We start from the raw sequence: 23,278 nt of genomic DNA on the forward strand, positions 1-23,278 counted from the left end.
TTAAAAGCAGAAAAAGTTTCATCTTTGCTATGAAGGAATATAGTCCAAGTAAATCGAGAGTAGTCGACAACAATTACAAAACCATAATAATTTCCACCTAAGCTCTTTGTCCTAGAAGGTCCAAAGAGATCCATATGGAGAAGCTCAAGGGGTCTTGAAGTTGAAATTACATTTTTAGATTTGAAAGAGACCCTTGTTTGTTTTCCCATTTGGCACGCGTCACATAGGTGGTCTTTTGAAAATTTTATTTTTGGAAGACCGACTACTAGATCCTTAGATACAACCTTATTAAGCAAATCAAAATTAACATGTGCTAAACGTCTATGCCAAAGCCAAGAATCATCATTCAAGGTAACTAGACATTTAGTACTTGTTAAAGATACATCAAAAAGGTCAAGCATATAGATGTTGTTTACTCTTACACCCTTAAACACAACGTTCTGTTCAGCATGTTCAATTATGAAGCAAGTTTTTATGAAGGAAACTTTATAGCCCATGTCACATAATTGACTTATGCTTAACAAATTGTGTTTAAGTCCCTCTACTAGATGGACATTAGAGATAGTAGTGGTAGAGGGATTACCTACACTACCTTTGCCGAGTATAGCTCCTTTGTTATTGTCTCCATAAGTAACATATCCCTTCTTCTTTGCTTTGAAGTCTATGAAAAGCGATATGTCACCGGTCATGCGCCTTGAGCAGCCGCTGTCAAGAAACCATCTTCTATCTACGGAAGCAAGGCACTCATCCTACAATATCAAAAGAGAGAAGTTGGTACCCAATTTTCATTGGGTCCAAGTGGGTAAGTGTTGACATGGTTGCCTTTTGGCTTCCATTGATAAATACCTTTAGGGACAAGAAATCTCCTAAACTTGCATTTCTCAATGGTATGGCCATCACGACAACAATAATGACATAAACCATGATGATGTGGTTGTTTATTCTTGTTCATTAAATCCTTTGGAATGAAAGAGTATTTTGCATATGGTGGATTTAACGACTTCTTAAACAACCTAGAGTCAACGGCGTAAGTAACCTTAGGTTGTAACGCTTTTTCTAATTTGACCTTGAGAGTGTTTACCTCTTTTTGCCAAATATGACAAGCGTCACAGTACCTAACTTTACTATATCCATCAATGTCAATATCTTTTGAATTTTCTGCAATACTAGCTTTTAACGCTTCTAAATCATTTTCAGCTTTGTATACTTTACCTTCCAAAAATGAAAAAATTTGTTTATCGGAAGATAGTCTTTTAAAAGCATCTACAGCTTCGTTATGCAGTTTTTCAAAAGCTATTTTCAGTTCGGAAAAAGACATAGAAGAGAAACTATTGTAATAAGCTTGTTTTACCTTTTTGTCATTGCTTTTCTTCTTGTGGTAGGACAGATTTTTGGTGTGAGCCATAAGGCACATATTTGCGGTTTCATCACTATCACTTGAGCCTTGTGTGCTTGATGAGTCACTATCACTTTCCCATGCAATGTAAGCTCTTCTTTGTTTGCTGTACCCTTTTGGTGAGGCTTTTCTTTGATCCTTATATTTCATAGGACAGTCTGTTTTATAATGTCCAGATTTACCACAATTAAAACAGGATCCTCTTCCTCTACTCTTCTTATTCTCTTCCTGTTTCGCATCTGTAGATTGTCTTCGAAACTTCATGAGGTTTTTGTCGGAATGCTTGACTCCATTCTTTCGAATGAATCTATTATATCTCCTTACAAACAGTCCCATTTCTTCATCATCCAAATCTTTGCCACTACTAGAATCATTGTCACTTTGCTCTTTTCGTGAGGACTTAGAGCTAGAGGCCACAAGAGCTATTGGCTTCTTCTCTCCCTCTTTGTCTCTTTTCTTCTCCTTTTCCTTCTTACTTTTGTTCTCATATTTTTCAAGACTTTCCAATGCTTGCTGATGTTCTTCCAGCTTTCCAAACAGAGTTGTAATCGTAAGTCTTGTTAGATCGTTGGCTTCCTTAATTGCTGTTACTTTAGGTTGCCATTCCCTGCTAAGACACTTGAGAATTTTATTAGTAGCGATTTCATTGGAAACAGGTTTTCCAAGTGCATTCAACCTATTAGTGAGATGAGTGAATCTCTTTTGCATGTCGGAGATAGTTTCTCCTTGTTTCATGCGAAAGAGCTCAAACTCTTGATTTAGAGTGTTAATGCGGGACTGTTTTACTTCAGTAGTACCCTCATGGGCAACTTCTAAAGCATCCCACATTTCTTTAGCTGTCGTGCAATGGGATACTCGATAATACTCATCAACACCAAGTGCTGAAATTAGTATATTTCGAGCTTTCCAATCACACGACCACTTTTTCTCATCTTTCTCATTCCAATCAGCTTCTGGTTTGGGAACTATGGCGCCAGCCGCATTTGTCATTGTAATTTGAAAACGACCATTTTCAATGGCAGCCCATACTAGCCTATCCACAGAATTTATATGAACTCGCATGCAGTATTTCCAGTAGCCGTAATTTTCACCGTTGAAAATAGGCGCTCTATTATACGCCCCCTTTGGTTCAGAATCCATACTGTTACAGGCAGCCACAGAGCACCAGCGAACCGGCGCTCTGATACCACTTGTTAGACGGTGTGGCTAGTGATCGAGAGGGGGGGGTGAATAGATCACCTCTTTAAAATTAACAGATTTAAAGTTTTAACAGAGTTATTGAAACTTAGCGGAAAAATTCGGTCCTGAATCGACTTCCGTCTATTCTGAACCGCTGCTGGAAAACCGGACACGCGAATATAATGCTGGATTTGAATTAGAATGACAAAGATAATCAACACCAGAAACTAATTAAATTGAATGCACTTATTACTAGATCCTATTTCCAATGGAAGAAACACTGCAAATAGTTTTGTCAAACAGTTGGTGTGTATGCGCTTTGTGATGAACAATGGTGGACTTTATTTAACAAAGTTTTCTTGCCACTATTGTATCGCGAAGAACACAGCCACAACACACTAACTGAAATTTCAAAACTATTGAAAACGTAAAGAGAGATAAGGAGAGAATATGATACGCAGAGATTTGGTAAGGAAGTTCCCCACGTCGTCCTCGCGTGTGGGTACGTCTTTCTCTCAATTTCAAATGAAATTGAGAACTGTGATTATCAATTAATGTCGAATTCGTTGATACAAGGTTACAATACAAAGACAGAATTCTAAATCCCAAGAACTTCTTCTTGTATGAAACCTCCACTTGATCTGAGCTCGATCAAGACTTTCCTGCAAGAAATTGCAAACAATTCACTGGTTCCACGACCTGTTTGCGAAATCCCCCGATCTCCAAACGCAACGCTGCGGCTGAATCTGTTCTACAAACGTGACTGACAAACCCTCAAGAACACTCCAGTTCTTGAAGGACAAACCAATTGGTTTTTCCTCGAAACCCCCTTCAATCTTCAACTCAGCTAGATCCTCGATCGTTCCACTGAACACCTCAGCTAGACCCTTGATCGTACCACTGAACGTTATCTCGATGATCCTTTAATCCGAAGAACAAGAATGATTATGTGTTGATGTTCTTGAAGAAAAGTGATTGAGAAGATGAAGAAGATGAAGTATCTTTCAGGTTTCTATGTGCTCCAAAACAATTGCTCTTACACTGCTTTAATCTTGTGTTCAACTGTTTTTCTCTTGTGAATTCGTTGCCTTCACTGCTGTCAAAAATATTTCTTATATACAAGGACAGAAGCTGTTAGTTGGTTAAAACAGACTTATGTATTGATGCATGATGTTATGTATCGATTCATACTATAACATTGAATATTTTTAGAGAATTAATGAAGGCATGTATCGATGCAAGGCTCGTATGTATCGATACATGAAGCATTTCAACTAAGCTTGTATCGATACAAGATGCGTGTGGATCGATCCATAGAGCAATTTGCCTGTCCATGTATCGATACATGACTCGTATGGATCGATACATGCTGAAGCAAAAGTGTTTTGTGGTTTACAATATATTTCATGGATCGATGCATAAGATCATGTATTGATCCATACTGATACAAAATAGTTTTTATGAGTTCTTTTAATAGATGTATCACTGTGGATCTTTATGTATAGATATGAGAAACTAGTATGAGGTAAAAACACAAATGAATCATGCAAACTGATGCACATGCCAACAATTGGTCAATGATCACACAATTTGCTATCATTCAAAACTTTATTCAAGGTAAGGACTTTGCTCACAGATTACTTCTAAAAACTCTGGCTCTGAAGATTACTTCTAAAAACTCTGGCTCTAATGAAAGATCCAGACTTTGAAGAAGTCAACTCTAAAGAAACTCAGCCTCTGATGATATAGACTCTGAAGCTTCAAAAGCCAATAAGTGGACTCTGAAGTGATCATCCTCTAAAGAGTAACGTCTGAAGAAAGTCAACCTCTGAAGTAGAGTCTCTTCAATCGAGGCAACTCTGACAGACTCAGAGACCTTTTGATCACGTGAAGACTTAAGAAAAAATCTGTTCTTGATTGTTTGAGCTTCAACGGATAATTTCTCTTGCAGAAAGTTATTTTTTATGTGTCTAATCAAGTACAAATGTAATCCAACCTTTTGGTAAAAATCTTCAATGTCTCTTTCTCTCCTCTCTATTTAAGGAGCAGAAGACCCGAAGAACAAATACAACAATACACCACACTGCATTACTGACTCTGAACCTTGATATTTCAAAGAAAATCTATTCTGTCAAAATTGTGTGACTTAGAACATCTTAACATTTGTATATTTTAGAAGCTCTTAAGTCTTAGAGTTTTTTTAAGTTGTATTCTATCTGCACCTCTGGTTGTATATTAAGTGTAGTTGTTACCCAAATCTCTTAACAGTTTGATATAAAGTCAGAAGTATTTTGGTTTAGTGCTTGAGCATTTAAAATCTCTTACTTGTGTGTTTGAGTATAAAAATCTCTTACTCGTGGGTTTGAGCATTAGAAATCTTTCGTTTGTGTGTTTGAACGTGAAAATCTCTTATTTATGAATTTGAACATTAGAAGTCTCTTATATTTGCAACTAGAAGATTACTTGATTCATATTCAATCGTAACCACCCAACTATTTTTCATTTAAATTCTTTTTTCCAAACTCATTATTTTTTTCAAATTCTCAAATAAAGCTAGCATGAATATTGATTCTTCCAAAAGAATATTTTTGAAGATCCCACATTAGTAAATGTCTCCTTCCTTCTTCAAATCTTCAATTCTTTGAACTCAAAAACAAACTGGTGAAGATTTCTCCCTTCTTCCCCAATTGAATCATGTATCAAAGAACCAAAGCGATTAACCACAATCTATTGTGCCGTTATCTTTACACTAAAAACAAAGCAAAAACCTTATTCCACACTCACTCACATCATCAACCTCAAAACCAAACACCAACATCAAACCTTCGCAATCGCAAAAACATTCCTTTCATAACCGAAATCAAACATGTTCAAACCTCAGAAGAAGCTTTGTCTCTCTTTCACCATTACAATCAACTTGGTTACAAACACTATTACCCTTCCTACGCTGCATTGCTCTATAAACTTGCTCGTTCTAGAAGCTTCCAAGCCGTTGAAACCATACTCCAACGCATGAAAGATAACGATATTCAATGTAATGAGACTCTCTTCATTGCTCTGTTTCAACACTATGGTCCGGTGAAAGCCATTGAACTCTTTCGCTCGATGAATGAGTTCAACTGTGTGAGGACATTGCAGTCGTTTAATTCGCTTCTTAATCTTCTCGTTGATAATTGTATGTTTTCTGAGGCTAATGATGCGTTTGATCGGTCCTATGAAATGGGGTTTCGTCCGAATACTGTTACGTTTAATATTATGATAAAGGGTTGGTTGGTGAAAGGTGAATGGGAGAAAGCATGTGAGGTGTTTGATGAAATGCTTCAGAAGAAAGTGCAACCCAGTGTTGTTACTTATAATAGTTTTATTGGGTTTTTGTCGAGAAAGGGGGATCTGGATAAAGCTATGGCTTTGGTTGAGGATATGAGACAGAAAGGTAAACGTGCGAATGGGGTAACGTACGCGCTTTTGATGGAAGGTTTGTGTTCTTCGGGAAAGTATGAGGAAGCTAAGAAGCTGATGTTTGATATGGCGTATCGAGGATGTAAGCCTCAGGTTGTAAATTTTTCTGTTTTGATGAATGATCTTGGTAAGAGAGGAAAGATTAATGAGGCGATGGTTTTGCTTCGAGAGATGAGAAAGAGGAGGCTTAAGCCGGATGTTGTGACGTACAACGTATTTGTAAATTATCTTTGCAAGGAAGGGAAGACGGAGGAAGCTTACAGAGTGTTAACTGAGATGCAGATCGGCGGTTGTCATCCAAATGCAGCTACATACAGGATGATGCTTGATGGTTTGTGTCGGAACGGAGATTTTGAGGTAGGGCTGAATGTTTTGAATGCGATGTTGGTGAGTAGGCATTGCCCGCGATCTGATACGTTTAACTGTTTGGTTGTTGGGCTGTTGAAGTCCGGGAATATCGAAGGTGGATGCTTTGTTTTGGAAGAGATGGAGAAGAGGAAGGTAGAATTTGATTTGGAGAGCTGGGAAACTGTGATAAAGTATGCTTGCAGCGAGGATGATAAAGGTAGCAGTATGCTTATGAATATACTTTCATCTCTGTCCATCTAATGCAATCAAAATTAAAATCAGGGTGGTATTTGTTTATATATTTTTCAATAAGTCAATTGAGTTTGTTAATTATTTATAATTAATCAGTGCTTTAGAAATTGTTGGCTTTAGATTATCAGTATTTTATAATACTTGCTGCTGTTTAGTTAGAACTACTACAATGAGATAGATATCAACTCCATATATACAAAACAACTCTCATCAACTCCGGAATACATTATTGCTAGTGCTGTTTCAAGTCTTACTATTTATACATGTCACCATAACTCTCTATCATCTCATCAAAACACAATATCAAATTATCAAACACTAACAAACATGGCACGCTTTGAAACTCTTGCTACCACTTTGAATCTCAAACCCATAATTTTTATGGTTTTGATATTATTCCTTACAATCACTTCCACGGCTTCAAGCAGAATCCTCAGTGAACTAGAAACACCAGAAGAACCTATTACTCATTCTGCACTGTCTCCTGTTTCTTCCACCATTCTCCCTCCACTTCCGCAACCAGCCGCAACAACTGGTACTGATATTCCTGATCAGCACCACACGATATCATTTTTCTTGCACGACATTCTCGGTGGCTCCAATCCAACAGCAAGAGCAGTAACCGGAGTCGTTACCAATCCTGCACTCAACGCGCAAGTCGCATTCGCTAAGCCAAACGGTGCAAACCTTCCTCTTAACAGCGGAGTTCCACAGAACAATAATAACAATGGAATTCTAAACAACAATAACCTCCCTTTCCTAACAGGACTCAGCGGAAACACGGGAAACGTCTTCAATAACAATAACAACAACAACGGGAACAACAATTTTCCGGTGACGAATATGAATCAGATACCACAGGGAATGACGGTGCAGGAGTTGATGTTTGGAACAATGACAGTGTTTGATGATGAATTAACAGAAGGGGAAGAGTTGGGATCAGGATTAGTAGGGAAAGCACAAGGATTCTATATAGCAAGTTCAGTGGAAGGAACAAGTCAAGTAATGGCTTTTACAGCAAAGTTTGAAGAGAATGGTTATGAAGATAGTCTCAGCTTCTTTGGGGTACACAGAACAACTCAAGTTTCACAATCACAACTGGCAATCATTGGAGGAACAGGAAAGTATGTGAATGCTAATGGAATTGCAATTATTAAGACATTTCCAGTTACAAACAGTCAACAACACAACACTGATGGGCTTGAAACTCTCTTGCACCTTACTGCATATCTTTCCTATTAAAATGTCTTTAAAGTTATGTGTCATGCATCAATGAACTTTAAGTATGTTTTCAGCTTGCAAAACTATTGTAAAATATTGGTGTTTTGTAATGAATCTCAATCAGTGATTGTATTGTACTTTTGAACAGAAAAAAAAAATCTATATTATGCATGAATTTGATTTTACTATGAGCACATGACCTAACTATATTGCTTTGACATTGTATTATCTGTAATATGAATTCCAACACTAGAATGACAGGCCTTGAGACACTTTCTGAGACTTGAACATCTAGTTTTGCCATCATTACAATTCTATGATTGTGAGTCAAAGTTTATGACTCATAAAGATAAAGTTGTCGAACTCGAGTTAATTTTTAAATTCTTGGTTGTTTATAATTCAAAATCTAAAAAACGAGTTAACTCGCATGTAAACTCACTTTTTGATAAATTCTTACAACTTCAAGTTAACTTTCTTAAATTTTGTAAACTCTCAATTTTACACGTAGTTTACGAGTTTACGATTCTACGGTGATTTGACTTTAATATTGATGGAATTGGTTAATCAGCTTTAGTACTAATTTGTTGGTGATAATTTTTTCTATTTTCAGTTAGGTACTTTCTAACTCTGCAATCATAGCATAAACCAACGAACATGTCTGGCTGAAATCTTGATTGGATCAAATGCAATATAAATAAATCTTCTAGAAGAAATCTGGGGCTTCATCATGTGATGTCGTATTTAGAGGTTATTTGGATACTTTCCTTAGATCTTTTTCGGCTAAGATAGCAATAACCATCTGAACTGCGTTGTGTTATGCTAGCCATTCACCAGTAAAAGACAAGGAGATGGAACCATCTACTATGAAAATTTGGTTCCTTGAAAATTATTAATTGGTTGGAGAAGCATGTAACTGTTTGTTCATTTTGATTAAAAATTTCTGATGATAGCTTTTGCGAAAGAAATATTTGTGCGGATAGATTGATTCACGTAGGACATTTTGTGAATCATGACACATGGTGGATAAAACAACCGATCGAGATAAACATGTAAATAAATATTTTACATTCATTCAAATACATAGTAGCATTACATCTTCTCCTATAAAGAATACTAAGATCTTCTCTGTTATAAAACAAAGGGAAAAAAAGAACCAACTAACTATCATAATCATAAAAAGACAGTAATCTGAAAAAGTGTTTCCATCCCATTACTAATACTATTGTGTTGATCATAATGCAACTGTAACGTCTCGATTTTCGCATACCCTCTAGCATTTTCATATTTACCAGTTCCTCCAACAACAGCAACATAGGATTCATGTGTAGCCATTCTATGAACTCCAAAGAAACTAATAGCATCATCATCTTCATGACCTTCATCACCAAACAAAGCTACAAATGCCATGGTTTGACTGCTTCCATCCAAAGAACTAACCAAATGAAATCCTTGTACTTTACCAATAACATCCGAATTCAACTCATACCCTTTTGTAATCTCATCATCAATAACAGTTATTCTTCCAAATAAAAGCTTTTCTAGAGTTGCTCCAAGCGGGATTCGGTTCCTTGTAACGTAAGGAAGTGAGTTAGAGTTAGAGTTAGTACTAGTGTCTATGACCACCTTGTTTTTGTCAATGTTTTTTATCATTGGTGTGCTTGAAGGAAAACCATTTGTACTAATGCTAGTGTCGAAAATTGGTATGCTACCTTTAGTAGGGAATATTCTGTTGTTTGGTTTTGAGAAAGGAAGGTTAGTAGTTTGCTGTGTGTTGACAATGATGCCATTCATGATTCTTTCAGAAGGGTTTGATCCACCTAGAATGTCATGCATGAAGAAAGTGAGTGGTGGAGCATGATTCTCCTTTGTTTTGACATATCTTAGGTTGATGCTTAAGAGAGAAAGGTGAAGTACTATGATGTTTTTTAAGGAAAGAGAGATAAGTATGAATCTTATGGCCATTTTGGTATGTTTGGTATGAACTAGCACAATGTATATATAGTTTATAGCATGCTCTATGCAAAATAATTTGCTTCACTTGAAGAATTCACTCATAAATGGAGTTGGAATGTGGAAGATTAATATTTCTTGGACTATTGTCTATTGGAGTTGTTGCTCAACAAATCAACTCTCACAAATGGAGTTGCTAATGCCACATGATTTTATTTTAAACCCAAGTCTTTTTGACTTGGTTCGAGTTCATTGACAAGTTTACTATAAAAAAATGACAAAGTTGTGTTAAGGGTCTATTATAGAAAGTTATTTGTAAAGATAGATAACAAATAACAACAAATATATCTATTATTAAAAAAATTTATAAACCTATGTATAGTATTTTAATGTATTTGTATGCGTACAAAATAATATATTAGTTTTAATAAATTTATTTACACATGATAATCATTAAAAATTCATACACAGTCTGAGTATTAGAGTTTGACCTCTCTCATTATGACGTCTAATTTAACAATATCGATTCTTATTAGTTGAGTTATGATTTATAGACTAATTTATTTATGTTAATGATTATTGTTGATGTAATTTTTAAATGAATTAAATTCTATTGATAGTTATATTTATATTATCATTCTAATATATATTATTATATTCTGTTTGTTATGGATGTTCGCAAGGTCTAATGATAAGACGAAAGTAATCAAGCGCGCAAAACATATGCCTTTTCTTTTTTGGAGAGAGATAATTCCGCCAACAATTTTTACTGACAGTCTAAATCAATCTAACGGCTGATCACGGTCCACGCTATCTGTTGACAACTGTTCCTCTCATTTAAAAGAAAAGAAGCGTCATTTCTCAGGTATTTAAATACATTCTCACTTACACACCTTTTTCACTCTCTTATTGACTTAGGTATTGAAGTGCTAACATTGCAGGTCAACCCCTGCTACACCGCATCGGAAGTTCAGGTCCACTACAACCAATACACTTATGTTATCCTCTATATAGGTATGTATGTATGAACGTTCAGTAAAAAATTTGTAAAAAACTGAACCAACCGAATTAAACCAAACCACATTGATTTGGTTGGATTTTATTTTTAATAGTCAATCGAACCAAATCAAACCGTACATTTTTTTTCTCTTGCGGTTTAGATGACTTTTAGCGTAAAACCGCTTAAACCGCATTGCAAACACCCATATTCATGCGTATTTCCAAATTCAGATCACTTCCGTTGGAAGTTTATATCTCCTTTGTTAGAAGTTCAAATATCCTCTATTAGACATTCAGATCTCCTCCACTAGAAGCTCTGATCTTCATTTCCTGATCACCTTCCTTGAGTCTCAACTTCCTTTCCATCAGATTATTCCTCAGATATATTAACTACGGTGGCGTCCAAAGCCACTCGCTCCACCATTCAACGGAAGGCCGCTACCGCCATTAGTGAAGCTACCAAAAATTCACTTCCTCTTCCTCTAGTAGGGGAATATCCAGTCTTGGTAACATCTTTGTCCAATCCTTCACAACAAGATCGTGTTCAACCTAGAGTAGGCTAAGGAGTATTCCAATATCTTTTGTTCCTCAGATTCGTGCAACAATTTCACCAAGGTGATCCTTCGCATAAACCTCAATAACTATTTGTGACTCCTAGAAAAGAAGTGTTCCCTGACCTTTAGTTATTATAGGCTAACCTCAGAGTACATGGAGACATTGATTCGCTAAACAGTGTCTAGAACCCAATACAACAGGAGAATTCATAACTCTTAGCTAAAATTTTATTTAGAATTGAAGAGACCCTAACACATGTTAATTCGAAGAACAACGATATGCAATAAGTCGCTGTTGGTTCTAAGTGTTGGCAGCAATTTTGGTAAAACCAAGAGTATTCACAAGATGTCACATGTGATATCTTAACATAAGATATCTTGTACCTGGTGGATGTTTAAAATATAATTATGCAGGATTGTTTCAGGATGTCATACCCGATGTCATGACATCTGATATTATGTACCTGCTGGATATTTAAATTATAATTATGCAAGATTGTTCCAGGATGTCAGACCCGATGTCATGACATCTGTATATAGAACATTCAGTCTAAATGTTATGTATTATGTGATTGCGTTTTTAATGGAAATCTGTGTATGATTGATGAGTTAATTGAACACGCTATCAATCAGTAATTACAACGTGATTAACTTATTTTCCAAAGAGATCTAATCAACTGTCATGAGAAGATATAAAGGGAAAATAGTTTTAGGGTTTTATGATGTTCAAGCCCAGCCAAATGCTTCTATAAAAAGGACATGAAAAACCTGATTTGATACACAAGAAATACAAAGCGAAATATTGAGAGAGAATAAGGGTTTAAGTCTTGTATGGTCGTGTGACTTGTAAGCCATTCAATTCATCCATAGATGATTGAATTGGTCTGATTTTTGAGTTGTAGTTTGTCACTCTAAGCTTTTAAGCATGAGTGTCTGTCTACTTGATTGAAGTTGCTAAGTAAGATCAAGTGTGTGTCTTTGAAGAGTGTCTTCTTTTCATTGTAATTCGTGTTTAATATCACTGGTGTGATTGAGGGGGGGGGGGGGGTGAGTGGGATCTCATATCTAAGAGTTCTTAGGTAGAAGTCACACGGGTAGAAATTAGGTGAAAAAGACTGTAACTTGTGTTGTTTACTGAGAGTCTTTGAACTGATTCTATTTTAGTGGATTTCCTTCCTGGCTTGGTAGCCCCCAGACGTAGGTGAGTTGCACCGAACTGGGTTAACAATTGCTTGTGTCTCTTGCATTACTGTTATTTATCTTTATCATGTTTGTATTATTCAGATATTAGTGTCGTGACATTACCTTCGACATCTCATATCTGATACCAGAATTTCAATTGGTATCAGAGCAGGCATCCTGCTCTGGTTCTGGGTGAGATCTAGGGACGATAATTTCTGGTACTATGGAGAGAGATGAAGGATCTATTCACAGGCCACCTATTTTGGATGGATCCAACTATGACTACTGGAAACCTCGAATGGTAGCCTTCTTAAAATCTCTGGATAATAAGGCTTAAAAGGTTGTGTTAACAGGCTGGGAATATCCAGTAGTTACTAAGGAAGGAGAAGCTACAACTGATAAGAAGCCTGAAGAACAATGGTCCAAGGAGGAGGATGATTTAGCCCTTGGAAATTCTAAAGCATTGAATGCTATATTCAATGGAGTAGACAAGAATATCTTCAGATTGCTAAACAAATGTGAGGTGGCTAAAGATGCTTGGGACATTCTCAAGACCACTCATGAAGGCACCTCTAGAGTGAAGATGTCTAGATTGCAGCTGCTCACTACTAAGTTTGAAAATTTAAGGATGAAAGAAGATGAAAAAATTCATGAATTTCATATGAATATCCTTGAAATTGCTAATGCCTCAGGAGTCCCGGGAGATAAGATGTCAGATGAAAAATTAGTAAGGAAAATACTCAGGTCACTCCCTAAGAGATTTGCTATGAAGGTGACAGCCATAGAAGAGTCTCAAGACATCTCCAATATGAGAGTTGATGAGCTAATTGGATCCCTCCAAACATTTGAGATGGGAATGTGTGATGGATCTGAAAAGAAAGCCAAAAGCATAGCCTTCATGTCAAATACTAAGGAGGAAGAGGATCAAGGTGGTCAAGATATTGATGAAGATCTGGCAAATGATGTAGCAATGCTGGGAAGACAGTTCAACAGGCTTATGAAAAATATGGATGTAAGATCTAAGGCTAATGTCAAGAACATCACATCTGACATCAGTAACCAACAATATTGGAAGAAGAACAAGGTCAGATGAAAAGCCCAAAGAAGGAAAAGGAGTTCAGTGCCATGAATGTGATGGATATGGACACATTAGAACTGAATGTGGGACCTATCTCAAAAAACAGAAGAGGAGTCTTGCTGCCACTTGGTCTGATGAAAGTGAAACAGAAGAGTCTGCAAATCTTGTGACTGCCTTGACTGGAAGATGAGGTTCTGATGAAGGTTCAAGTGATGATGAAGTAACCTTTGAAGAGTTTCCCACTACCTATAGAGAGTTATGTCACAGAAGTGCAGAAGTGTGTAGACAAGTTGAAAGCCAGAAGAAAGTGATAGCACAGCTGGAGAATGAGAAGGCAAAACATGTGGAAACCATCTCCAAGTTAAACACTGAAGATGTATTCTTGAATTCTAAACTGGATGAGATGACCAAATATGTAAGAATGCTAAACAATGGATCTGACACCTTAGACAAAATTCTCCAGACTGGACAAATAACAGGAGACAAGTCTGGCATTGGGTTCAGTGAATCTAAGCCTAAGTGCAGTTACACTAGTGGCAAACCTAAATCCAAACCTAAGTGCAGCCATACTGATAGCAAACCTGCGATGTCACATCATATGTCACAACATCATAAAGGAAGACAACAGAAAGGAAAACACCAAAGATGGAGATGTCATTACTGTGGAAAATTTGGCCACATAAAGCCTTTCTGCTATAAGCTGTACGGGTATCCTAGTCCTGCTCATCATCAACCTAGACCCAAACATCACAGACCTGGCAACAAAAAGTAATGGGTTCCTAGGACTAATGTTACAATTCTGATAGCTCACACTTCCTTCAGAGTTTTAGCCAAAGAAGATTAGTATTTTGACAGTGGGTGCTCCAGACACATGACTAGAAACAAAAACCTACTAACTGGTCTACATCCTCATGCCACAAGCTATGTAACCTTTGGTGATGGAGCAAAGGGTGAAATCAAGGGGATTGGTAAGCTTGACTGCCCTGGAGTTCCTGACCTTAACAATGTCCTACTTGTTAAGGGATTGACTGTAAATTTAATAAGCATCAGTCAACTGTGTGACCAAGGTCTAAATGTTAACTTCACTAAAACTGAATGTCTGATTACTAACAAAGAAAGTGAAGTGATCATGAAAGGAGTCAGGTCTAAAGACAACTGTTACATGTGGAGTCCTCAAGAAACTCGTTATTCTTTAATGTGTACTTTGGCCAAAGAAGAAGAAGTGAAGATATGGAATCAAATATTGGGCCATCTGCATCTTAAAGGTATGAAGAGGATTATACCTGTTGAAGCTGTTAGAGGAATTCCTAACTTGAAGATTGATGAAGGAAAAGTCTGTGGAGAATGTCAGATTGGAAAACAGACAAGGATGTCACACCAGAAGCTCAGACATGACACCACTTCCAAAGTTTTGGAACTCCTCCATATGGATTTTATGGGACCCATGTAGGTGGAAAGCCTTGGTGGAAAGAAGTATGCTTATGTAGTGGTGGATGACTTCTCCAGATACACTTGGATCAACTTTATAAGGGAAAAATCTGATGTGTTTGAAGTCTTCAAAGAGCTTTGTCTAAAACGTCAAAGAGAAAAGGAAAGTCATGTCATCAAAATTAGAAGTGATCATGGGAAGGAATTTGAAAACAGCAAGTTTGCAGAATCATGTTCTTCAGAAGGAATTCATCATGAGTTCTCATCTCCCATTACTCCCCAACAAAATGGTGTGCTGGAAAGGAAAAATAGAACCCTTCAAGAATGAGCCAGAGCTATGATTCATGCTAAGAAATTGCCCTACCATTTTTGGGCTGAAGCCATGAACACAGCCTGATATGTTCACAACAGAGTGACCTTGAAGAAAGGGACTCCTACAACTTTATATGAAGTCTGTAAAAGGGAGAAGACCTACAGTCAAATACTTCCATGTATTTGGGAGTAAATGATATATCTTAACTGATCGTGAACAAAGAAGGAAGATGGATCCCAAAAGTGATGAAGGAATATTTCTGGGCTACTCAACAAACAACAAAGCATATAAAGTCTTTAATTCCAGAACTAAAGTAATGATGGAATCTATTAATGTTGTGGTTGATGACCAACAGACTGATGTCATAGACGATGTCGAGACATCTCTAAATGATCCCCCAGCTGATTTCTCAGACAAAAATAAGGAGTGAACCTCCTCAAGCTGAACCTGAAGATGACAAAATCATTAAGGGACCCTCCATCAGAGTTCAGAAGGATCATCCCAAAGATCTCATTATAGGAGATCCAAATAAAGGGGTCACAACTAGATCAAGGAAAGTGATATCACATGGCTGCTTTGTGTCCAAGATTGAGCCTAGGAATGTCAAGGAAGCTTTGACTGATGAGTTCTGGATCAATTCCATGTAGGAGGAGTTAGGTCAATTCAAGAGGAATGAAGTCTGGGAACTGGTTCCTAGACCTGAAGGAGTAAATGTCATAGGTACAAAGTGGGTGTATAAGAATAAATCTGATGAACAAGGGGTGGTTACTAAAAACAAAGCAAGATTGGTAGCACAAGGGTATACTCAAGTTGAAGGAGTGGACTTTGATGAAACATTCTCTCCTGTAGCTCGCCTTGAATCCATTAGACTATTGCTTGGAGTGGCATGTATTCTGAAATTCAAGTTGTTACAAATGGATGTAAAAAGTGCCTTCTTGAATGGCTACTTAAATGAGGAAGTATATGTTGAACATCCTAAAGGATCCACAAATCCAAATCTTCCAAAGCATGTGTACAGATTGAAGAAATCCCTCTATGGTTTGAAGCAAGCTCCTAGGGCTTGGTATGAGAGACTCACAGTGTTCCTCACTAACAATGGATACAGGAAAGGAGGTATTGACAAGACCCTATTTGTGGAGAATGAAGGAGGAAAACTCATGGTGGCACAGATATATGTGGATGATATTGTGTTTGGTGGGTTGTCGGATCAGATGGTTGAACATTTTGTTAGACAAATGCAGTCTGAGTTTGAGATGAGCCTTGTTGGAGAGCTGACCTACTTTCTTGGGCTACAAGTCAAGCAAATGGAAGATTCTATCTTTCTATCTCAAAGCAAATATGCCAAGAACATTGTTAAGAAGTTTGGCATGAAGAATGCAAGTCATAAAAGGACACCTGCTCCTACACATGTGAAAGTCTCCAAAGATGAAAATGGTGTTAGTGTAGATCAAAGTCTATACAGAAGCATGATAGGAAGTCTGCTATATCTTACAGGAAGCAGACCTGACATTGCATTTGCTGTAGGTGTTTGTGCTAGATATCAAGCTGAACCAAAAGTCAGTCACATAAACCAAGTTAAGAGAATATTGAAATATGTCAATGGCACCGGTGACTATGGGATGTTATATACTCATGGATTTGGATCTATGCTGACTGGTTACTGTGATGCTGACTGGGCTGGAAGTGCTGATGATAGGAAAAGCACATCAGGAGGATGTTTCTTCTTGGGGAACAATTTGATATCATGGTTTAGCAAGAAACAAAATTGTGTGTCCCTATCCACTGCTGAAGCTTAATACATAGCAGCTGGGAGTAGTTGTTCTCAAATGGTTTGGATGAAACAAATGTTGACTGAATACAATGTCACACAAGATGTCATGACATTGTACTGTGACAACCTGAGTGCTATAAATATTTCCAAAAATCCTATTCAGCACAGCAGGACAAAGCACATTGATATTCGTCATCCCTTCATTAGAGAACTTGTGGAAGAGAAAATCACAGCACTGGAGCATGTTACTACTGAAATGCAATTAGCTGACATATTTATAAAGGCTTTGGATGCTAATCAGTTTGAATGTTTAAGAGGGAAATTGGGGATTTGTATTCATGAGAATTTATAGCAATTAAAGTGGAGTGGAAAAGGTAATAAAAATATTGTCTGGCCACTTAAAAGAAAGTGCCTCATTTATGGTAAATCATTATCTAGTATTGGAACTAGTATCTATACCATTTCCACACGCTACCTCAACATAACCATTTCCATCTTCATCCAACTTCTCAGACAACCTCTGCTAGGGCAACAAGATTTTTCTCAAAAGTTCAACAAAATGTCACAACATCCCTCATCCTCTGGATCAAAACCCACTCACAAAGCAAGGACTCCCTCCATGGAGTTTTTGGAAGTTATTCCTCTGTCTGTAATCCCAGGCGACGCCCCTGGTCCTTCTTCCACGACAGGAAACAATCAAGAGAGTTCATAAGAGGAAGATGACACCTTGGTTCATCACTTGAAACCAAGTGTTGCAAAGAAAATGAAGACCAGGAAAGGCAAGACTGTGGTTGAGATGTTGACAGCCAGAACTAGTAAGAAGGCTGCTGCTGTAGGTCCTTCTAAATCATGGAGTAAAGTAGAGGTCAAGAAGAGGAAGGTCAGAGAAAGCTCTAATTCTGAAGATGATGTCGAAGACGATGTCCCAGACATCTCTCCTGCCAAAAGGCAAACTGTTAGAAAGTCTCCAGCTAAGGTTGCAGCTGCGCATTTGGACAACATTTCCTTCCATCTGGAAGATGGTGCAGCCAAGTGGAAATTTGTGATACAAAGGAGAGTTGCTGTTGAAAGGGAGCTAGGGAAGGAGGCTGTGGAAGTAAAGGAGGTTATGGAATTGGTCAAGTCTGCAGGTTTATTGAAAACAGTTAGTGTATTGCCCCAATGTTTTGAAGGTTGAGTGAAGGAGTTTGTGGTGAATATCCCAGAGGATATTTCTGACAAGAATAGCAAAGAATTCTGCAAGGTGTTTGTGAGAGGAATATGTGTAAGGTTCTCCCCTGCTGTTATCAATAAGTTCCTAGGAAGAGGAACAGAAGGAGCTGTTGAATTGGAAGCCACAGACAATGAAGTCTGTAGGACAATCACTGCTGGTCAAGTCAAGGAATGGCCAAGCAAAAAGCATCTATTAGCTGGCAAATTAACTGTAAAATATGCCATCTTGCATAAGATAGGTTCAACCAACTGGGTGCCAACAAACCATATCTCAACTATATTTAATTCTCTTGGAAGGATAATATATGCTATTGGAACCAGGCTCAACTTTGATTATGGAAGGTTCATGTTTGAACAAATTGTTAGACATGCCTCCACTAATGCAGTAAAGCTGCCAATTGCCTTTCCCTCGATCATTTATGGAATTATTTTAAGCCAGCAACCTGGTATTCTAAACACGAGTGACATCCCTAGTAGAAGGAAGCCTCCATTGTCCATTCATTACAAGTTATTTGAAGGCGGTCATGTCAATGACATTGTCATGACATCTGCAAGGAAGGAGCCAGCCTCACAAGGTGGACTGATTGCTCAATTAAAAGAAACATGTAAGGAGCTGGAAATTGGGATTCGGGTAGCCAAGGCTAGAAAAGAGGCTTTAGAGGTTCTCATTAGTAGCTTGGAGCAAGAAGAGATGGATAAGGTTGGTGAAGCCAAGGACTCAGATGCCCATACCTCAAGTGAGAGGTCTAATTCTCAAGATCAATCTAGTGGCAGTTCTGAATCTGAAGGTGAAGAAGATGCTACCTCCTCAGACTAAGTTTTGATGGTCCCCCTGTTAATGATGTATGTTTTGGATGATGTTTTGGATGCTTGGATGATTTGTTGTTTTTCGGTTTGATGTTTGTAATTTTTGGCAGTCTTTCTGATGCCATGATGTAATATTTGGGCTCTTTATGAGTTCCCTGGATTTCTGATTATCTCAACTATTGCATCTGTGTATAATTATGGTATGTACCACCTGACATTGTGTTTTAACATTTTATATGTTACAACATCCTTTGTGACATTCTCTATTGGACTGATTGACATTTATTTTGTCTAATTGGTCGCTTTGGTCTATTTTGACTAAAAAGGGGGAGAAGTTATTATGTGCTAAAGTAGCTAGCTAGGCTAGACAGGGGACAACTGGAGTTGAACAACAGGTGCTGATGTTGAACAACAGGTGGTTGTACAAGTGATGTTAAAGGAGATGTCAGAGGGTGACTCTGAATGTTACAGATGTTGAAGGAGATGTCTGTAGGAAAACAGACTTAGGGGGAGAAGAAGTACCCATGTGCATGTGTGTATTACTAGTTGCTATTATAGCTAGTAATTGTGTTTGCTTCTGCTGCTGCTTAAATTGTTGTTATGCTGTTTAACTGCTGATGTGTTTTTTCTTGTGAACAAATGGACTGATATATGTTTTAGCCAAAATTTGCCAAAGAGGGAGTTTGTTGGTTCTAAGTGTTGGCAGCAATTTTGGTAAAACCAAGAGTGTTCACAAGATGTCACATGTGATGTCTTAACATAAGATATCTTGTACCTGTTGGATGTTTAAAATATAATTATGCAGGATTGTTTCAGGATGTCATACCCGATGTCATGACATCTGATATTATGTACCTGCTGGATGTTTAAATTGTAATTATGCAGGATTGTTCCAGGATGTCAGACCCGATGTCATGACATCTGTATACAGAACATTCAGTCTGAATGTTATGTATTATGTGATTGTGTTCTTAATGGCAACCTGTGTATGATTGATGAGTTAATTGAACACGCTATCAATCAGTAATTACAACGTGATTAACTTATTTTCCAAAGAGATCTAATCAACTGTCATGAGAAGATATGAATGGAAAATATTTTTAGGGTTTTATGATGTCCAAGCCCAGCCAAATGCTTCTATAAAAAGGACATGGAAAACCTGATTTGATACACAAGAAATACAGACCGAAATATTAAGAGAGAATAAGGGTTTAAGTTTTGTATAGTCGTGTGACTTGTAAGCCATTCAATTCATCCATAGATGATTGAATTGGTCTGATTTTTTAGTTGTAATTTGTCACTCTAAGCTTTTAAGCATGAGTGTGTGTCTACTTGATTGAAGCTGCTAAGTAAGATCAAGTGTGTGTCTTTGAAGAGTCTCTTCTTTTCATTGTAATTGTGTTTAATATCACTGGTGTGATTGAAGGGGAGTGAGTGGGATCTCATATCTAAGAGTTCTTAGGTAGAAGTCACACAGGTAGAGATTAGGTGAAAAAGACTGTAACTTGTGTTATTTACTGAGAGTCATTGAACTGATTCTATTTTAGTGGATTTCCTTCCTGGCTTGGTAGCCCCCAGACGTAGGTGAGTTGCACCGAACTAGGTTAACAATTGCTTGTGTCTCTTGCATTATTGTTCTTTATCTTTATCCTATTTGTATTATTCAGATATTAGTGTCGTGACATTACCTTCGACATCTCATATCTGATACCAGAATTTCAGTCGCCTCCCAAAGAAATCAAACCTTTATTCTAGATTCTTCCTCTACCAGAGTAGAGACACCTTAAAGAGAAGATTCAAGGTCACCAAGTTGCCACTATCATCTAAGACATCATACTCATTCCATCAATCGTGAAGGAGAAAGCGGCAACCACACTCCCCTGAAGGTTTATCGTCCTTGCATGAGGGAGAGGTATGAATAAGATGCTTTGGATCCAGAGAAAAAAACAAATCCCTTGTTTGCTCGTATCCTTGATAGAAGAGTTTTGAGAATGCTATAGAAACTTCTCAAGCTTCAAAGCTACGATGGGATCGAGTACCAAACGAACATGTCGAGCACGTGGATAATTCATTGGACTAATACTACGTGTGCGAGGCTATAAAGTGAAATCTCTTTCCGTTAACTTTGATTGGATCAACAATGGCTTGGTTTAAGGCCTTTCATGGTAAAAGCATAGACTCTTGGAAGGATATATGTGAAGCTTTCACCGCCCACTTCACCACCTGGAAAAGGCAACCCACAATAATGGTCGCACTCAGTGGGATAAATCAAAGGAAAAAGGAAATCTTATTAGGATACATTAACCTCTTTATCAAAGTGGTTATGGCCGTGGGGGGAGGGGCAGAGATAACTGATTGAAGTGCTGGATTTTCAAAAAGGGCTTGAGGAGGATTGTATGTCCCGAGAGAAGTTAGGTCTTAATAAGGCCCATAAACTGGAAGATTTATTGAGCAGGGCACAATCTTACATCAACTACAAAGAGAAAATCTTGGCCATGGGAGTTAATAGAGGATCGAGAAACACCATACCCAACCAGGCATCGAAGAGAGACGTTGACAAACATAAAGAAGAAGGAAAACATGGGCCTTGATCCATATTTGATACTTAAACTCCCTTGAATACCTCGAGGGAGAAAATTTGGAAGGAGTGCATGAATATAAATTCAAGGAAGTCGGGATCAAAAACTCGTATCCAGTCAGAGGATATTCCCAAACACACAAATCCAAGTACTGTTGTTTCCATAAAATCCATGGCCATAACACAAATAGTTGCATCCAATTGAAAGATGCAAAAGAAGGGTTGATAAAAAAGGGGAGGTTGGCCGAGTACACCAATGATAACAAAGAAGTCGTAAAATCTCACAGAAGAAGAAGCATTGTCCTCATATGGAAAAATCTCCAAAGAAAAATGTTAAAGTTTGTAGTCTTATATATGTAAAAATCCTAAATTAGGGTGCCCTCTCCCCAGAATTATACCTCCCAGACGAGACATAATGGACTCGCCTAAGGGGTCCCTCGAATGTGGGATTCAATTAAGATAAAGTCACTAACCTCCCATAGTAAGAGGGAAGTGGTTAAGACCACGTGTGAGCAGAGAACCCTAGGTCCAAGATATCCCTATAAATACATCACCCCTCAAGGGGATAGAGGAAAAATTCTAAGTCATACATATCCTCCACCACCTAAAAGAGCAACATGCTTCTAGTAACCACAACACATGATTATTCTTATCGCATGCCTGCAATCCTAACAGCGTCGACCACCAACAGGGTCTCTCATCTCATGTGAGTTGGTCCCCTAAACAACATCAAAAGTCATTGTACAAGACTTCTCTCCTCCGTGAGCAAGCCCTCAAGACCAAAATATGTTATACACCTACTAATGCCTTTGAGTCTCCATGCCCTTATAGAGAGAATACACACACCTATAGTTTTTTACTAGTATAGTGGCGTCCACCGTGGGTCCCTGGTAAAACTAACTTAGAACGCACCTCCTCTCATAACCATTATCCTTCCTGCTGCGATCCTTCATCCCTCCATTTATCCATCCTTAACTATGGTTGATATAAGAGTTACATCCTCTACGCCGGAAGGCACCAACAGTAGCAGTATGTTAACGCTATAACAGAGATGCGCACCGTCATGGATGAACTATGACGCCATAATCAGACATTAGAAGATGACATCCATAACATCATACAACTCCAGCAAGAGGTCAATCCTCTAAAAGAGGTGGAACTGCTCGATTCACATCCACTCTCTGATGAAATATGGAACGCCAGAAAGAAAATCTGAAAAGAAAGCTTGCAACGTGAAAGAGTGTGTCCCCAATGCTAAGAGTTTAAATCCTCCTAGGAAAAGCAATTACACCTCGCTTGTGAAGGACAAATCCATGTTTAAAAGAGTGGGTAAGATGGTGGAAATTTTTAAGCCTCTGAATATCCTCCAAGAATAGATCTGGCATGAGGTACTCCACCTGAATAACATCCCAACACCGCCTACCCCCAAGGCTGAGGTGGTGGGTTATGAATCTGGGATGTGGTGCAATTTCCATAGAGTCAAGGGGCATCATACTGAGGATTGCTACCGACTCAAGAAAGAAATAGGAAAGCTGATAAAGGAGGGACACC

General features: G+C 37.9%; 2 protein-coding genes across 2 annotated transcripts; one reads left to right on the forward strand and one right to left on the reverse strand.

Annotated features, from left to right (window-relative positions):
• The first annotated feature begins 5,048 nt into the window (after positions 1–5,048).
• Positions 5,049–8,043, forward strand: LOC127103206 (pentatricopeptide repeat-containing protein At1g07740, mitochondrial). The gene is made up of 2 exons (XM_051040477.1): positions 5,049–6,599; positions 7,401–8,043. The coding sequence occupies exons 1-2, from the start codon at positions 5,270–5,272 to the stop codon at positions 7,874–7,876; spliced, it is 1,806 nt and encodes a 601-aa protein (XP_050896434.1). The 5' UTR covers positions 5,049–5,269; the 3' UTR covers positions 7,877–8,043.
• An 851-nt stretch (positions 8,044–8,894) lies between these two features.
• On the reverse strand, positions 8,895–9,817 carry LOC127103207 (dirigent protein 24). The gene has a single exon (XM_051040478.1). It carries the CDS (start codon positions 9,815–9,817, stop codon positions 9,026–9,028), a length of 792 nt encoding a protein of 263 aa, XP_050896435.1. The 3' UTR covers positions 8,895–9,025.
• Positions 9,818–23,278: the final 13,461 nt, after the last annotated feature.

This window comes from Lathyrus oleraceus, chromosome 7, assembly GCF_024323335.1.
Source record: "Lathyrus oleraceus cultivar Zhongwan6 chromosome 7, CAAS_Psat_ZW6_1.0, whole genome shotgun sequence".
In the NCBI taxonomy this organism is placed as follows: domain Eukaryota; kingdom Viridiplantae; phylum Streptophyta; class Magnoliopsida; order Fabales; family Fabaceae; genus Lathyrus; species Lathyrus oleraceus.

What these genes read in the sequence shown, in the direction of transcription:
- LOC127103206 (XM_051040477.1), top strand. Translation starts at nt 5,270, where the DNA reads ATGTATCAAAGAACCAAAGCGATTAACCACAATCTATTGTGCCGTTAT. An exon ending in TTGCAGCGAGGATGATAAAG is followed by an intron (nt 6,600 to 7,400) that starts GTAGCAGTATGC and finishes CTTTCCTAACAG; the next exon opens with GACTCAGCGGAAACACGGGA.
- LOC127103207 (XM_051040478.1), bottom strand. Translation starts at nt 9,817, where the DNA reads ATGGCCATAAGATTCATACTTATCTCTCTTTCCTTAAAAAACATCATA.